The sequence below is a fragment of the Channa argus genome, chromosome 19 (genome assembly GCF_033026475.1).
Source record: "Channa argus isolate prfri chromosome 19, Channa argus male v1.0, whole genome shotgun sequence".
Lineage (NCBI taxonomy): Eukaryota > Metazoa > Chordata > Actinopteri > Anabantiformes > Channidae > Channa > Channa argus.
The window spans coordinates 19,848,795-19,865,248 of NC_090215.1; the positions used below are offsets into that span (position 1 = coordinate 19,848,795).

Here is a 16,454-nt window from a genome sequence, read left to right on the forward strand (position 1 = left end):
AACACGTATGAAAAGACAAATCAACTGTTTGATGGTGTCAGTGGTTTCAGGTAAAACATCCTCAGTCCTGTCAGAAGCATATTGAGAAAACATGAAGAAGATGAGTTAAATATTCTGAGCTTTGTGTTGCACCAAACTTATGCGACCGATGAAGCACTGAAGGGTTTTTGGACGTCTAATAGCACCTAATGAATCGTGGACACTTCTGGTTCCTGTCTGACAAACTGTGCTGTAACAATCCACAGGCTGTGACAAAGTGCTGCAGCAGTTTTTCCAGGAGTCTGTGATTGTCTAGTTCTGTGAAGCGTCAGATGCTTAGAAGACCTCTGCAGGAGTTTTCTGTGAACTGAAGCTCGACGGATGGATAGTCTGGGCGGATACATACCATCTCCTCACAGATCATTCTGAGGCTTGGGAGCGATTGGATACAAAAACAATGAGCCACATGATCCAGGAAAATCACGAAACCTACTGTTCAACATAAGAGCACGAAAACTAAGGGATTTTTAGGGATTATTTGGAAAAAACAGCCAGATGATATTTGCCGTCATAAATGCCCAAATGTAATATTTAGTCTAATATTGAGTCCTAGGTCTTATTTTAGTAAGTAGTTGCTTTTCTCTGACTAGACCGAAAACACAATGATGCAGATTGTTGCACCAGAGTCAAGAAAGCAAAAAATGTCCAAAAATTCCATGTCACTGGTTACAATCACTGGACGCCAAAATTTCCCTTTAACAGGGTTTGATTTTTTTCTGTCTCCAGAGACGGAGCTGAAGAGCAGAGGCTGCATCGATACTGCCGATGTAAGATAATCAAGTAGTTTTTGGAAGCAGCTCTTTTATTAGAGCCCCAGCACAAAAATAGGAAGCTGCAATATGAATAATATGGCCTTTTGAATTACGCTTCTTTGTTTGTTCTGTAAAAACCCATAAAACCCGACTCAGTTTCTCACCACTTGCAGCAGAGCCAGGTATCCTGCCCCCACGTTGTCGAAGTTGACCTTGACTTTGGTCCAGTAGTAGAGCGAGGTGTCATTAAGCGCCTCGCACTCCGTCCTGTTGTTGATGTAGGAGGAATTGTAGATGTAGCCGGCGCGGCTGACGCAGCGGCCGAACTTGCCGGCGAACAGGTTGACGCCCATGATGCTGAAGATGAGCCAGAAGATGAGACAGACCAGCAGGACGTTCATGATGGAGGGAATCGCACCGATCAAAGCGTTTACCACCACCTGGACGGACACAGACGGACAGTCACAGTCATGTTGTACCAATACACAGCCCTTAGAGGTAATACTGCAGTAGTAGTCTGTATCTATGAGGAAAACATCAAGTGTTTGTGCTGTTGCTGGTCAGGTGAAACACTCGGGGAAACTCGTGAACATATTTTCATGCTTTTAATGCCAAATCGCAGCAATCACCACCTGTTCAGACCTCTGGCAATAAACATCGTCGGTAAGTTTCAATCAATGTTCCGTTTGCAGTGTAGTTGCACAGTAGAGTCAGTTTGTTAGAAACAGACTTTACTAGTTGACTTTTGTGAACGTCCACCTGACCAACATGTACACAAGCACAACTTACTGTTTTCCTTTCACAACAATACGTTTAGATCCGGTGAAGCAGAAAGAAGTGGGTGTTCTACACTGTGGGAATTGAAGAGGGCTGCAGAATCTCTCCATTAATGCCAACACGGTTTTATTATTGTCATGGAATCATAATGTTGTTCTGCTTGTATTTCACTGGAATCACTTTATTCTTCATGCACCGTTCAGCAAACAAGCGACTTCCGATTAGATTATTCTGCTAAGGGTTAAAAACGCCTTTTGGTCCAAAACTAACACCTTTTGTGCAGCCTCTCAACAATCATCAACTAACAGCAGGCTGCGTCCGCACATGTTCAGATGACGGTAAAAGTCGTCTACAGGTATTTTTAAAGTGTGTGTTCTGACAGAACAGGACTTCCACCCATGTTCAGCTGAAGTCAGTGTGTGAACACTTTGTAGCCAGAGTCTCTCATTTAAATTAAGTGCGACAGTAAGTGACAGTACGTCCGTGTGTACACAGACGTCTATGTTTCAGTCAAACTGAAATATTAATCTGTTGGAGCTCATACACAGGATGAAAGCTGAGTCAGCACTACACCAAAGTAAATTTCGACCTGTCAATGCAGCCCTCTTCACTGTACCCACAATGCACTTCTTCTACCCACAATCCCATGCTGGGTGAGCAGCTTGGTGCTGAGCGCAGAGCATTTGTAAATTGACACAGAGTTAATCTTATTAGCAACGCAAAGAAAGGAGGAGGAAATCACGGCATTTCCCAGCATGCAACACAGGTCCTGAACTTCATGTGACCCAGAGTCAGCGTCCTGCCTCCCCGGCTGCACTTTTCATCTTCAGCTTTCAGCCGGTTGAACATGTTTGGGAAGTTTTATGGAAAAAGCCTAATCATAAAAAGTTACATTTAGAAATTAAACAGGAAAAAACAGTTGACAGCTCTGCTGCATTTCCATGTTTCAAAAGAAATACAAGAAAACTAACATGTTTCTGTTGAGTGAACATGGAATTGATGTTTGAGTTTTTTCCATATGCATGTGATCCACAACACACATTTTTCTGAGAGGCAAGAATTAATCTGATGCTATTTCAGCTTGTAGATGTGCGTGATCATGAGAAAATTGGTTTGAATATTTCTGTCAAGATAAAATTAGGAGGGAGAGGAAGAAAAAGACCCAGAGTTGAAGAAATCAGTCAGGTTCAAACAGGCTGTTAGTACACAATGTTTGTATCGCACTGTCTAAGGCAGTAAGTACTTAAGGTACTTTTGCAATACTCCTGAGTAAAATCACCAAATAGTTTCTTGTCATGATGTTAATGACTTATTACATAAAGTAGCTTTAACATAATTTCTTTTCTCAGTGAAGCTTGTTTGACCCTCAACTCTACAGAATGTCTATAATTACTGGATGTAGACATTCTTCTTTTCCATCTGAACACTTTGCTAATAAATATTTGTCATTTAAAATCCTACTTTGGTTTTTGCATTTATCTCTGTTTGTTGAAACGAAACCGCACTTTTAGGCCTGGAGACGTGTGATTGCAGGCGAAGGTTGTTGCAGGACGCCGACTCTGATAGTGTCAATAATACTGATGAATGCAGCAGACACACAAACAGGGTTGATGTTTCCTCGCTGGTCACAGACATTCGCAATTTAACCCCAGATACATTAAATCTCACAGTTTAATATGAAATAGTGAGGCGGTGTTTTCTGAAAGAGAAAACTTCTGCATGAGGACGAAGTGAAAACCAAGAAGAGCCAATGGGAGGAATCAGTCAGAAATGATGGGAAACGTGGTGAGAGGACGGAACAACAGGTAAGATGGAGAAAACAAAGGGACATCTTTGATTTTAAACACACCTGGGCACCAAAATACTTTCACATACTAAAGGACTCGCTTTAAAAATAACCTCTCTTTACATCACACATAACAATAGGTTTCATTTATTAATTGTACCTGTCTATGAACGCTAGACTTAATCAGAAAGACAGTTCTCAGAATAAGCATGAGAAAGGTCTTTGTACCACTTCTACTTAGAGTGACTCACTGCACAAAATACCAAGAAGTACAAAAAGAAAAAAGCACAAATCTTGGTTGACAGCAGGAGTCCTTGCGTGAAAAGATGAGGACACTTATAAGCTTTACCACACGGAGCCTGTAGCTACAGTACAATTCTTAGACATTAGCAGCTTTACATAAGACCTTTTACTCCTCTAATAATAATCATCTTAGCTTTATATAAATGCGCTGCTTTATTCTAGAAGATATGACGTTGAGTTTAAAACAAATGATTTGAAAACTTGTATAATCTGATCAAAGGTGGGTTCCGCAGACGCCCCCTCCCCCCCTTCACGGTTTAGGTTCCTAAAATGAAGCTTTTTAATAGGAATTGTCAGACACAGGTTTACCAGGCTCCTCTCAGGAAGCCGTCATAATTACAATAATAAACTCAGTGTAGCAGGTTTGGACATAAAAACTATCGTCAGGTTTCAGGAAAGATTGTGGTTTGTGCTAAAATAACAAGTCATTGTAAAAATGACACAGGCCTCTCATTTTGAAGTTAACCCTCTGCAGACTATAAAAACCAGTTCTGTCAGATGCATATTTAAAATATAGTCTTTAAATTTCCTTTTCCTGCTCACATTGGTTTTGTTTTCTGTCCACAGAGTTTCTGTTGAATAACTCAAACACATTTCTGTGTGAAACTTTCTAGTTTGAGTTGTACAGGATTTGTTTTTCAGCGTAAAAGGGGCTGAATTCTCTCTTTACTCTGAGATCTTCAACTGTCAGAGGTTTTAAATACCAACTTGTTTTTTAGGGACTTAATGAATCAAAGTCTGGTTTACATTTAGTTTTGTTTGAGCTGAGTTCCCTTCAGTGTCATTGTGTGATATGTATAATCTGATACAGAGCAGGTGCCCGGGTGTGTTTGCTTCATTAATACTGACTCTTACCCTCATGCCTTCAAATCTGGAGAGGGCTCTGAGGGGCCGCAGGGCCCGCAGCGTCCGCAGGGATTTGATGGCGGCTAAGTCTGAGTAACCCAGTGTGTTGGCTACCAAACTGACCAATGACACCTGGAGGAGAGAGAGAGCGCAGAGGGAAAGGATAGAAAAGAAGACAGACACAGGTGTAAAGACGGGGGAAGGGTGAGGAAGGAAGGAAAAGACAGAAGCAGGACAGTTAATGTCTAATCTAATGAAAAGATGAAGAGAAAGAGAAAGGACTCATCCTGGAGCAGCCGATCACAACTGTTTAAACGAAGCCAGAACTGCGTTAGTTCCATAATCAACTGATCCCTGCAAAAAGAAAAGACCAACGGACGAAGCCTGTTAGAACAGGAATGTGGTAGGTTAGTCGTCAGTGTCCGAACAAACCTAACGTACCCGTGTGTCAACTCTGCAGGAAGAAAAGTCCTGATGCTCACAGAGACGGCGGGTTCAACCCCAGAGGAAGTTGGTTTGGTGGTTGAATTTTAATGTGTTCGTTTGGAGCTGTGAGGTTTGTGCCATCGTAGCTTTTGGCCTGAGTTAATACGTCAGACTGCATGTGACAGACTTTAAATCGGTTTAAAAACTGTGATTCATTCATTCTGAAATACACATTATGCATTTCAGCTATGAATGACATGAAATCACATTTCTCATCAGTTGGATATGTTTCACAGACATACTGTGTAATGTCAAAACCAACAATGATCTTCTTGCTCCACATTTTTTAGTCATCTCGACTAAAATGACTGTAACCAAAACATTGTTGCAGATCATTATGTTTTAATCTTTTGCTGATATGTTGCACATTTCAAAACCTTTTTTTACTGAGACAATTTTTTTTGCCAGAATATTAAACATCACAGTACTTATTTTTTTACTGAAGCATTATTTCACATTTTTACGGTTGGGTTCAGACTCCCACAACACCCGATTAAGCTTAGGCAGAGATTGTGGTCTGGCTTAAGCCTGGATTAAAGCCATGCAAAGCTCCACCCTCCTGAGCTCCTTAGACTTGCTGTTCACACAAGTTCCTAATTTAGTCATTTAATGGTGGAGAAAAGCATGTTTTGGTTTAAAAAAAGTATTTTCTTAAATTTGTTTCATGAAGCAGTCTGAGATACGGCCTCCGATCAAAAGCAGAATGACACTGACCCCACATTAAACACACAAACTACAGCACGTCTAACAATCCTTTCAACTAGCCAGCGAAGCCCCACATACACGTCTGACTTTAACAGTCGAGCAGCAGATCTCGGGCTGGTCGGCGGGTGGAGCTCCAGGTGACTTCCCCTGGATCTTACCCTGATACCAGCGAAGCGGGACGCAGCCCGGAGAGGACGGAGAGCCCTCAGTGTCCTCAGCACCCGCATGGTGGAGATCTGGTCCACAGGCACGAACTGAGCCAGCAGACCCAGCACCGAGATCTGCAGGGTGTGTGTGTTAAAGAGTGTGTAAACGAAGCTTTGTGGTGGGTGAGTGGACGTGAAGAACAGAAACTCACATCAGCAGAATAATTTATGGCAATTTACACCAAATGACAGGGACAAGGAGACAGATTATGTCTACAGGGACCCCTTAAGCCAGAGCTCCAGAGCTGGGAACTAGCTTTTTACACTGTCCAACAGTGAGACACTAGGTTAATGAGGGTCCTAAGACTGAAAGAAAGTCCTTCTTTCACCACTTTCTATCTCAGCTTCTTGTCTCAGATCTGCCGGGTTGGATCGCTGTGACTCAACACGTCCCTCTCTCGTTGTCCCTTCCTCTGTTATTTGGCAGGCTGCATTATTGCTGAGGAGTGAGGTTATCTAACACACACATTACCTGAGAAACAACCAATGTACGTCTCAATTCCTCTTTGATGACACCTAAAGTGCTGCACTTATTCTATGTGTCAGCTTCTGCTCAAGACATCTTTAATGTTTGCTATGTGCTTTGTGCTGCAACATACGTTTTAAATGTTTGAATATGTTTCAGCAACTAAACAAAACATGATTTTAAATTAAGTCTTTTACAAGTTAATTATTTTGTAGCCCAAAATTGTTTCATTGCAAATATTCCTCAAAACTAAAAAAAACCAAAACAGGATAAACAAATGGAAGTTGTTGTATCACAAACTGCTTTTTCCTAAATGGTCACTGCAGTTGTCGACATCGTCTTTCTATTCGTAGAGTGAAGGTGTTTTTGAGTGAGACGCGTGTCGTCTTTTCTAAACTATAAATATTAATGTGTATATAAATGACCCCAGCGTCAATTTTAGATTCATATCAAAAAAGCTGAATTGGTGTGAGAAATAATGGACACAGAGGAAATGATGGAGGATAAGAACAAAAAGAGGCGAGATGGGAGAGAGTGAGGTACTATCTGCTGATCGCTGTCACATGTTTAATTCCAAACATCTCGTATTTTTCTCGTGTTTGTTATCGTTCACTGTGTCACATTTTCACCTTCAGTCCATCTCTGCTCCAAGCAGTGAGCATGGGGAAGTGTGTGTGTGTGTGTGTGAAGAGGAAAAAACACTAATGGGTTCATGCATGATCTGTTAAAAATCCACCGAAAGGCCACTCTGACATCTCCATTCTGTGAGTCACTCTCTGTTACTCAGGCCCCGTTTTAAAGGGTTCAACAGCAGGCAGGTGGCTGTGACCAGTCGTCCTGTTAGTTCTGACCTCAATCCTGCACCAGATGCTTCTCGTTTCTAAATTCACAGTCTTTCCTTGTATTATAAGGTTTGAGACCAAACTTCCCTCTTTTTTGTTACTTTTTTTGGCCTCCACCACAAGGACTGTGGGAAAAGTTCCATCCATGGCCAAGAAGAAAAACTGGAAAGATTAGAGCATGAAGCCCCTCTACCTCCCTCACCTCAATTCACTTTCTTAACCTTTATTTACATCTTTGTTCCTTAAATAAATGAGTAAGAAAGAGAACATAAAACATATGTTCTATTTATGTTCTGTTGTAGTGTAGACGTTGATGCAGCATAACAAAGTGAATAATCAGCCATCAGGTTCTTTCTCAGTCAGGTTTTAAGGAAACAGAAATGGTTGGAGGCACCATATCGTACAAAAACGAATCTGGAACATAGTTTTTTCTTTCCCCTCTGACTTTACCAATCCTGCCACTTTATGTTATGCTACTGCAATCACTGGATCGTACATTTAGGGATTTCTGGAAGGATGTTCCAGAAATGAGGGGCTCATACTGTAAATGCTGCTCTTGTGGTTTGTGTTAATTAATGCTGCTTAATCTGCTCTAATCATCATCTCCAACATCCAAAATGACTCAGATCAATGTAACAACATTTATATTAATTTCTACCGATTGTGGTAGAAAGCATTCTCATCATCATCCACTCAATCCAAAAAAAACAATAATGAACCAACGGACTTACGTCGACGATGAGGAAGTCGAGCCAACACCAGTAGTTGGTGAAGTACTTCTTGAAGCCATAGGCGAGCCACTTGAGCAACATCTCCAGGATGAATATGTAGGTGAAGATCTTGTCGGCGTACTCCAGCACGACCTTGACCACCTTCCTTTGCTCAATGTAGATGTCCTCAAAGGCCTGGAGAGAGTTGGGAACGAGCGTCAGTGACCTCAGTGAACATCTGTGCTGTCTTGTGAAGTTTTCACTAAGAAACCGTAAGTATGAGGAGGAGGTTCAAGGAGAAATGTAAAATAAAGGCTCCTGAAAAAGGGTTTTTCCTTTCATCTGTCTGTCAGCAGAAGCAGTGTGTGTGTGTGTGTGTGTGTGTGTGTTTGTGTGTTTGTGTGTGTGTGTGTGTGTGTGTGTGTGTGGCATTCAGGTGCTCACAGAGTGTTGGCCATTACTGTTCAGTGCTCAGAGCTCAGTGGTCTGTTTTTTCCAAAAGAAAACCTCCAAAGTGCAGTTGACAGTATCTTTTGTTACCATAACTTGTAAAATAATATATAATGAATCAACTAAATCAAGCTACAGTTAAAATAAAGTATTTTTCCTGACCAGCGCCCCAGAGCTGAGGAGGATCATGAAGATGATGAAGGACTCGAACCAGCTGTGCTCTACAATCTGGAAACAGGTTTTCCTCAGCTTCCACCAGATTCGACCGAGTCCTGCTGTTGTGTCGATGTCACAGCACTGAAACCTGGCGACACACACTGACAAAGAGAAGCAGGCAAGTTGTTAGTGAAAAACAAGAACATCACAATTTCTACTCATTCAGTAAATCTGTTAACAAGAGCGTACGATAAATTCAAGAATCTCTGATAAAAAATGTTTTTTTCTTGATTACATTTGTTTAGCGCACACAAACACACACACACACACACACACACACACACACACACACACACACACACACACACACAAAGGGGGCTTTGTTGTTATGCATGAATGAACCAGAGCATTAAGTGCTGTGTATCTGCCTCCGTGGACAGTGTGTAACGCCTGCAGAGGCAGCAACAGCAGCTGCATCTCCTGTAACTAAGGTCTCAGGTGTGAGTCTTGCAGCAGGAGGATCTTGCTGCCTTTGAGCAACATGTAGACACACAGTCACCTTTTCACATGAGCAGAGGCTCTGGCACTTTGTTCTAGTTAAAAAGTTTTCTCAGAGTTCACTTTCTACTTCACATTATTTTCCTGTTATGGCGAAAATGTCAATTTTTCATCTTTTCTGCCACAGGTGATATGAATGATGTGTAATTTGTTCACTCAGACATGTGCACGATAAAATGAACTTTGTGCAAAGTAAAGTTCTCTGTCATCACCAAGTGTGTGCACAGTTTTAATTATAAACTCTTGTCCAGTGTATTAAATATAAAACACACTGTCCTGAACGTTGGCTTGTGTCAGTTGTTATTCGACGGAATTAGTGTGTTGTGATTGAACAGGACAATAGCGAAAATCCAGTAATAAACTTTTAATGCACTCGACAGCGCTGCAGAGCTTCACTTAACAACGGTACGAGCACAGTTCACTGAACACAAATTTCCAGTGACGCATCATGTTGCAACTAAAAAATGTAAAATGTGAGCATCACTGACACAACAAGGGCAAAAGTGAGGAGGTGCCTCAGATAACTAACACATACATATTCAAGAAGCCGGGCCGGGTGAGACCGGCCTTTACAGCTGTGCACCCCCCAGTGTGAGCAGCAGCCAGGCCAGAGGCCATCGCTGTCGTTGTCACTCTGATTCAGCAGAGAGTTGCTTCCTACTCCAGGTGAGCGAACTTTACCCAGAAGAGAAGATCATCACAATCCCACACGCGTGTTGCCGTTAACATTTCACTTGTTGGCAGCATTTGCATGAGGAAACACACAACACAGAACTAGCAGCTCCTTAGAGGACAGAGACTGTGTCCATATGCATCAAAGTTTAAAGCACTGCAAACATGACAGGATGTGCCTCTGTAATAACATGAGCTCAGCTACTCATGGAATTCTTCCCCAAATGCTCTTGTCCTGCCCTGTTACTGTCTGAGTGGAACACATCTCCACTATGTAATAAGATTTGGTCACTGAGTGCATACGTGGTTTGTAAAGGACGGTTTATGCGTGTGGTGGCAAAAAGGGTCAAATGTCGTCACGTGGCAACAGATTGTTAAGCAGCGTTTTCAGAGTCACGGTCAGAAAGGGACCAACGCCGCATGCAGCGGACAGGAGACATTGTTTTCCACCAACAGGTGATATAAAGAGGCATTTAGAGCTGCGTTCAATAAGAGTTTATAGCTGCAAAAGTGTTTATTAAGACAAGTTATTCAGCACAAGCAGATGGGGGATTCCTGACACACACGCTCGCACGTCGATAACAACTCTGCCAAGTGGGCTGATTGAGTGTCGGATTACCACTTGCTTGTTTTCATTAGATTACTCAACCAGTGTATCGGGGAAAAGCCTATTAGTAGCCATGGAAACAGAAAGCTGGGGTAATCAGAGCTCTAATTACAGAGGCAGGCGGACGCTGCAATCAGCGGAGTGAGGAGCTGCTCAAACGCAGCTCGTGCTCTTTTCAGCCTGCTACAAGAACCAACACAATGGGTTTAACATAAAACACACAGTTATTATTATTGATTTAAATATCTGGGAAGCATCGCAGCTTAAAACTGTCATCCTGATTAATTATCAGCACTTGTAAATGTATAAATTGCTAAAAATTCAGTTGTATTGCCGTCAGTTTGCTTTAAAAGCTCCGTCTTGCTCCAACGCTCCCTGTAGAAACCGCTGCTGTGTGGAGGGGTCAGTGTTTTCCTGTGACTACATCTGCTACAGCTTCATATGAAGCAGCAGCAGGAAACCTTACGCTACATTATTAGAGCTCTCACACAGCTAGTAGACTGCGAATGTTAAGCAGTTTACGAGCAGTAACCTGCATCTAGTCGCCTTTTTTGCAGTAAGCGGATTTCTTTGCTCTTAGGTAAAGAAGAAATCTGGTTTCTGTAATCAGGATTTGGGGATTACAGAGACCTGATTAAGGTACATTTGGGCTGTGGATGCTGGTTTCTTCGGGAAGCAGCGGCAGGTTTCTAATCAGTGCACGACAAAACTCTGCAGACCAGCACAGAAGCAGAGCAGCTCACAGTGCAACCAAAATGGAGCCAAAGCGAATTGTAGAAGTCGAAATAAGTCAGATCGCATTTCTCCGACTAACCACACTGTGTAATAATAAATGAAGCCTGATTTTATCCTGTGTTTACTGCATCATTGCTGAAAGACTCATCAGGACTATTCAGGCTCAGGTGAAAACATTTGCTCTTGATGTTCACACAGGACCCGATTGGAATCAATGACATTGTTCCCGGCTTCCTTCCATCTAACAGTCCAGACCCTGTGTCATCACAGTCAGCTACATGAAATATTAGGTTACAGGTCAAGAAACTATATCTGAAATATTATAGCTTGACCCCACAATAACAGACCTGAAATCGAGGTAGTATTGAAAAATACATAACGCAATAAAAGAAAACCTTTTTTTCCTGAATACATTATTACTAAAAGAACAGGTTTTTCAGAAATCTTTACACCTTCTTCCCAGTGGTCTCTCTCTGCCAGCCACCAAGCCTCCATTTTCAATTCAATTCAACTTTATTTATTTAGCACCAATTCACACTAAAGTGATCTCAAGGCACGTAGCTTAATAAAGTCCGGACTAAGCAGATATGTGAAGGAAATGCCACCCCTTACTCAGCCCCCACTCTGCCGACCGCCCCCCAGTGAATGAACAGTGATGACACTGACTGAATTTGGAAACATCAGTGAGGAGCTTTGGGCAGCAGGAATCTGATCCTCTTATGAGGAGTGATCTAAAGCACTGAGCTCAGATAGTATCACATATTTATTTATGATATTTACTCTGCTTTATGACTTAATAATTCTGACAAACTACCATAAGACGTACTTTCTTACATCATTTTTGTACGGCAGCATGAGGCCCAGTGGATCAGTGCGTTCAGAAACCACACACAGACACAGTCAGAGCAGCTGGAGGACATGGTGGAGACCAAAACCAGAGGCAAAAGATAGACTGGACTGGACTTCAGGTGGACACAAACCAAAAAATGCTAACAACGTAACTCACATACGTCTGGAAAGTTTTTTTTTCATGAATTTCTATAAACTTAAGGACAAAACACGGTTTGAAAACAAAATTTCCCTTTAAATAAAGACAAATAAAAGGTAAGCGTGTGAATCAAGCTCCTCTCTTGTGGAACCAGCTCCCAGTTCAGATTCGGGAAGCAGACACCCTCTCTACTTTTAAGTCTAAGCTTAAAACCTTCCTCTTTAATAAAGCATATAGTTAGTTATAGTTATGCTGCCATAGGCTTAGACTGCTGGGGGACCCACCCCCCAATGCACTGAGCTCCTTTCCTCCTCTTGACCATCTCTCCTCTCCTCTCACCCCGCAATTCTCACCACTGTATGTCATTAACTCTGTGTGTTCTCTCCCGTAGTTGTCTTTGTCCTCCTCTGTCCCCCTCTCTCTGTCCCTTTCTGCAGGTGTCCCCCGGCTTTGAAGCTGTGTGTCTTCCAGCGTGAAGCTACTGATCCTACCAATCTGCCATATGTTTTGTTGTTGCTTTTGTTGCTCTGTTCTTTTCTCTCTCCCCTTTCCACTCACCCCAACCGGTCGAGGCAGATGGCCGTCCACCCTGAGCCTGGTTCTGCTGGAGGTTTCTTCCGTTAAAGGGAGTTTTTCCTCTCCACTGTTGCCTATGGCTTGCTCCAGGGGGAATTGTTGGGTTCTCTTTATATATCTTTATAATCTTGACTTTATTCTGTAAAGTGCCCTGAGATGACTTTGTTGTGAATTGGCGCTATATAAATAAAGTTGAATTGAATTGAATTGAATCAATGCAGTTCCCTCCCTGCAGTAAATAATGCACAAAAGTGTGCATTTGACGTAATGGTACAAACTGCAACACACACAAGCCCACGATCTGGTGCCATGTGGCATCACCACATTAACCAATGAGTTGACATTTCGAGGACTAATGGGGCAGCTAATCTAATGCCCGCTGCCAGCACAGATATGTGTGTGTGTGTCTGAAAATGTTAAGTATTCCTTCCAAACTCTCGTCCAACCGTTTCTCAGCCTTTGCGGAGACTGAATGCACTTTTCATGGTTTCCTCTTTCCATCCAGTCCAAAAGAACGAACGTTTGCTGTGACCCTGATGCAGTGAACACAAAAACACGAGCGATAACCTTCATTCGTCTGACGAGTGTCTTTACGAAGCAGCTCTGCGTCGTTAGCAGTGCTCGCTGAGACTTTCCGGCGTGAGCGACCTTTCCTCTTGCGTGATGAATAATTAGCGGCCGGGGAGCGTCACCATTCAGGCCAACACACACTCTGTCTTGCTGACAGCCGGAGCGAGCGGCAGGGAGGAACGTGGTTTGTGCTTTGTAATCACAGCATGGAGGAACACACACACACACACACACACACGGAGACACGATCCGTCACAACCAAAAGAGGAACATACAGTACGTACGCGGAGAAAAACACAAACTTAAGCAAAAGCACAAAAGCAGATCCATCGTCAGTGTGGGAGGAAAACTTGGATCTTTGCCTGGTTTTATGCCGCTCAGCAGTCACATGCGATTCATTTGCAGCCCCGAAGGCCAAAAAACGCTCGCTGTGTCCTGCAGCACCGATCGTTTGATGCACATTGGACACATGTAGCTCACCCTGGATGTGTTGTACAGTCAAGAGGACAAGTGACAAAACAGCAGACTGATTTACGTCTTTCTCGGAAACTAAGGACAAGCTCAAAGTAGTAGCTGCTCTTTAGGCTCCAACAACAAAGTGTCTCAGCTTTAGCTGACGGACATGGGAACAATAAGTAAACGGAAGCATCCAAAAACCAAATGGTGATAAAATGGTGTCCAACAGTCAGTGTTAAGCATTTCAATAAAGTTAAACTTTAAAGTCAACTTTCTCATGAAACTACAATCACAAATATGTTTTTAGGCAAACAGGTGAACTTCAGTGTTAACATTATTAGCATATGTTAGTAATTTGTTGATATTGAACAAAAGCTCTCATCTTATCCACCTAAATATCAAATCCTGTTTGTCTACAGAGTTTTAAAAAATGGATTCACAGTGTGTTTAGACTCTGACAGCACTTGGTTAAAGTCTGACTCCATAAAGAGACATTTAATCATGAGGACACCATCCACCCACTCGCTACGTTATCTACAAAAACATAATCATGGTTGGAGTTTGGTCTCGTGGGAACATTTTCATTTTTTTAATTGAGCTCTATGGGGAACAGGTTTTGTTGCGGCGCCCGCTGCAGCTCTCTTGAAACCTGCAATGCAACTGATTAATCAGATGCACGAGCGCAGGATTACTTCAGATTTTGTTTTTATGCCTACAGAATAAGGTCAGTGCAGCTTCACTGCTTTTCCAGGAGCTGACACACTTCCAGGAAATTACAGTGCTCATTTCCATGCGTCTTTAATGAGTTTTGTCTCCAGGCACCGTCTGAGCAAGTCCCCACCTCACAGGACGTCCACGGGGACAACAACACTTCCCCATGTGTGTAAATCAACAACAGAGCAGTAATGGAGGAATTCTGAGGACAGCTGAGAGATGCCTTTTTTTTTGGTTTCCTAGCACAGTACTATCAGCATTATTAACGTCCCACATTTCATCGCTCGACATCCTGGTGTAAAAAGGGAAGTGAATGATGGTCTGTAATAGGTAGCAAAAGCAAAAGGTGGGGAAAAGAGTAATAATGACCCAGTATCTCAAACGATGTCATGACCCTGTGTACGGCACACGATGTTAAGGTATCAGTGTAAATGCTAATTGCACCACAGACAAAACTCAAACCACTAAAGTGCAAGTTTAAATAAAGGCTTAAATGTTGTGCTAAGCTACGAAGCAACAATTTAACACAAGTGCTAAAACTATACATTATTTTCATTCAGTACAGTTACTTTAGGTGAATGTGAATTTTAAAGAAAAGTAGCCAGGATTTTAAAAACACAAGCAGCTTTACGGCTGCTTTATTTGAAAGCACTCCGACCAAAAATGGTTTTTTTTTTGTTTTAATCAATAATTATCTAATGTGTCCAGGATTAGCTGCCAACTTTCAGGGCTTGACCGTTTGATGCATTTACGAGATATTTTACAGCCAAATTGCAGAACAAAGTGCACGGCTGCTGCACCAAGATTGCAGCCATCACCATCAGCATAGGACTTGTTTTTCAGAACTTGACAGATGATGATAACGAGTGTTCGATCAGGAACAACTGAGGTTTGACAACCAGCCAACCGAGTGTAAAGCTGGGGTGGCAGGTATCAGCATAATGCACGGAAAAGGCCAGCAGAGGGTGGACATCCTGGGACTGTGCTAAACGACCAGACGGCCACTGTGTCTCTGCACACACACACACACACACACACACACACACACACACACACACACACACACACACACACACACACTTTGCAATGTAAACTGTTTTCTAGCATTCACATACACGCAGCTGGCGTCTGTCTGCTGTTGTTAGGAATTTTCTGGCCTATTTCTGCAGCAACAGGACGTCTCACAGGAATCACTGGTCTCTCTCTCTATCTCTCACACACACACACACACACGGTAGCATCAGTATGCTGTGTCAGCATAATGGTGGTTCTGGTCCAGAGTGAGGGGACTGTAAGCTGAGTAAGAAGGTGGAGCAGCAGCACAGCAGGTCAAAATCTGTCCCTGCCACCGAAATGCGTAGATAGCAGCAGGGTCAGGAGGTCAACAGGTCATCATCATCTTCCTCCTCTCTCCATTCCTTATTCTCTTCTTTATAACCTTTTTCTAATTTCCTTTCTTTCCTACTGAGGCATTTTTGTCCTAACCGGAGTCGTTCTTCTTCAGGTACATTTGTCCTCGTGCTTCTCTTTTCCTTTCTTTATTTTTCTGTTCTCCCTCATCTTCTTTCCACTGGTCAACAGTTCTTTTCATTTCCATATTTTTCCACCTCCTCTTTTCTCCATTTTCTCACCATCTTCCTCACCCTTAATTCTACTTTTGTATGTTTCCCTCTTTCTTGCTCATCCCATTCCTTCTTTGTCCTCTTCTCTGTTTTATTCTTTCCTGTTTCTTTTTTCCTTTTTGTTCATTACGATGTTTGCTTCCCCTCCACTGCCTCTTCACGTATCTAATACAGATGTGCTGGTGACAAAACAGCAATGAAACCTTTGTTCATGCTTCATCCGTGTTCTGTCGGTGCTCCAGCAGCTAATCCAAGTCCAGTCTGTGACAAACGTCTGCCTGTTGTGAAGGACTCTGCTGAGTCAGGAAGAACCAGGTGGTGTGTTGGGACAGTTTTTGACGGATGCATCAATCTTGTAAATGAATCAAAGTTAATACAACATCTGCTGTGTGGCAGGCGCTTTCATCCAAAGCAGCCCTTACAGGAAACAGG

The 16,454-nt window shown here is 42.5% G+C and overlaps 1 protein-coding gene across 1 annotated transcript in view; it reads right to left on the reverse strand.

Annotated features, from left to right (window-relative positions):
* The window catches only part of LOC137104706 (sodium channel protein type 5 subunit alpha-like), a 160,993-nt gene that overhangs the window by 14,219 nt on the left and 130,320 nt on the right, over positions 1-16,454 (reverse strand). Inside the window, exons 24-27 of the mRNA XM_067486299.1 lie at positions 8,531-8,685; positions 7,940-8,113; positions 4,513-4,635; positions 956-1,231 (exon numbers count right to left, since the gene is read on the reverse strand). Coding sequence (XP_067342400.1) covers positions 956-1,231; positions 4,513-4,635; positions 7,940-8,113; positions 8,531-8,685 — 728 coding nt within the window. The remainder of the gene's footprint in view (positions 1-955; positions 1,232-4,512; positions 4,636-7,939; positions 8,114-8,530; positions 8,686-16,454) is intronic.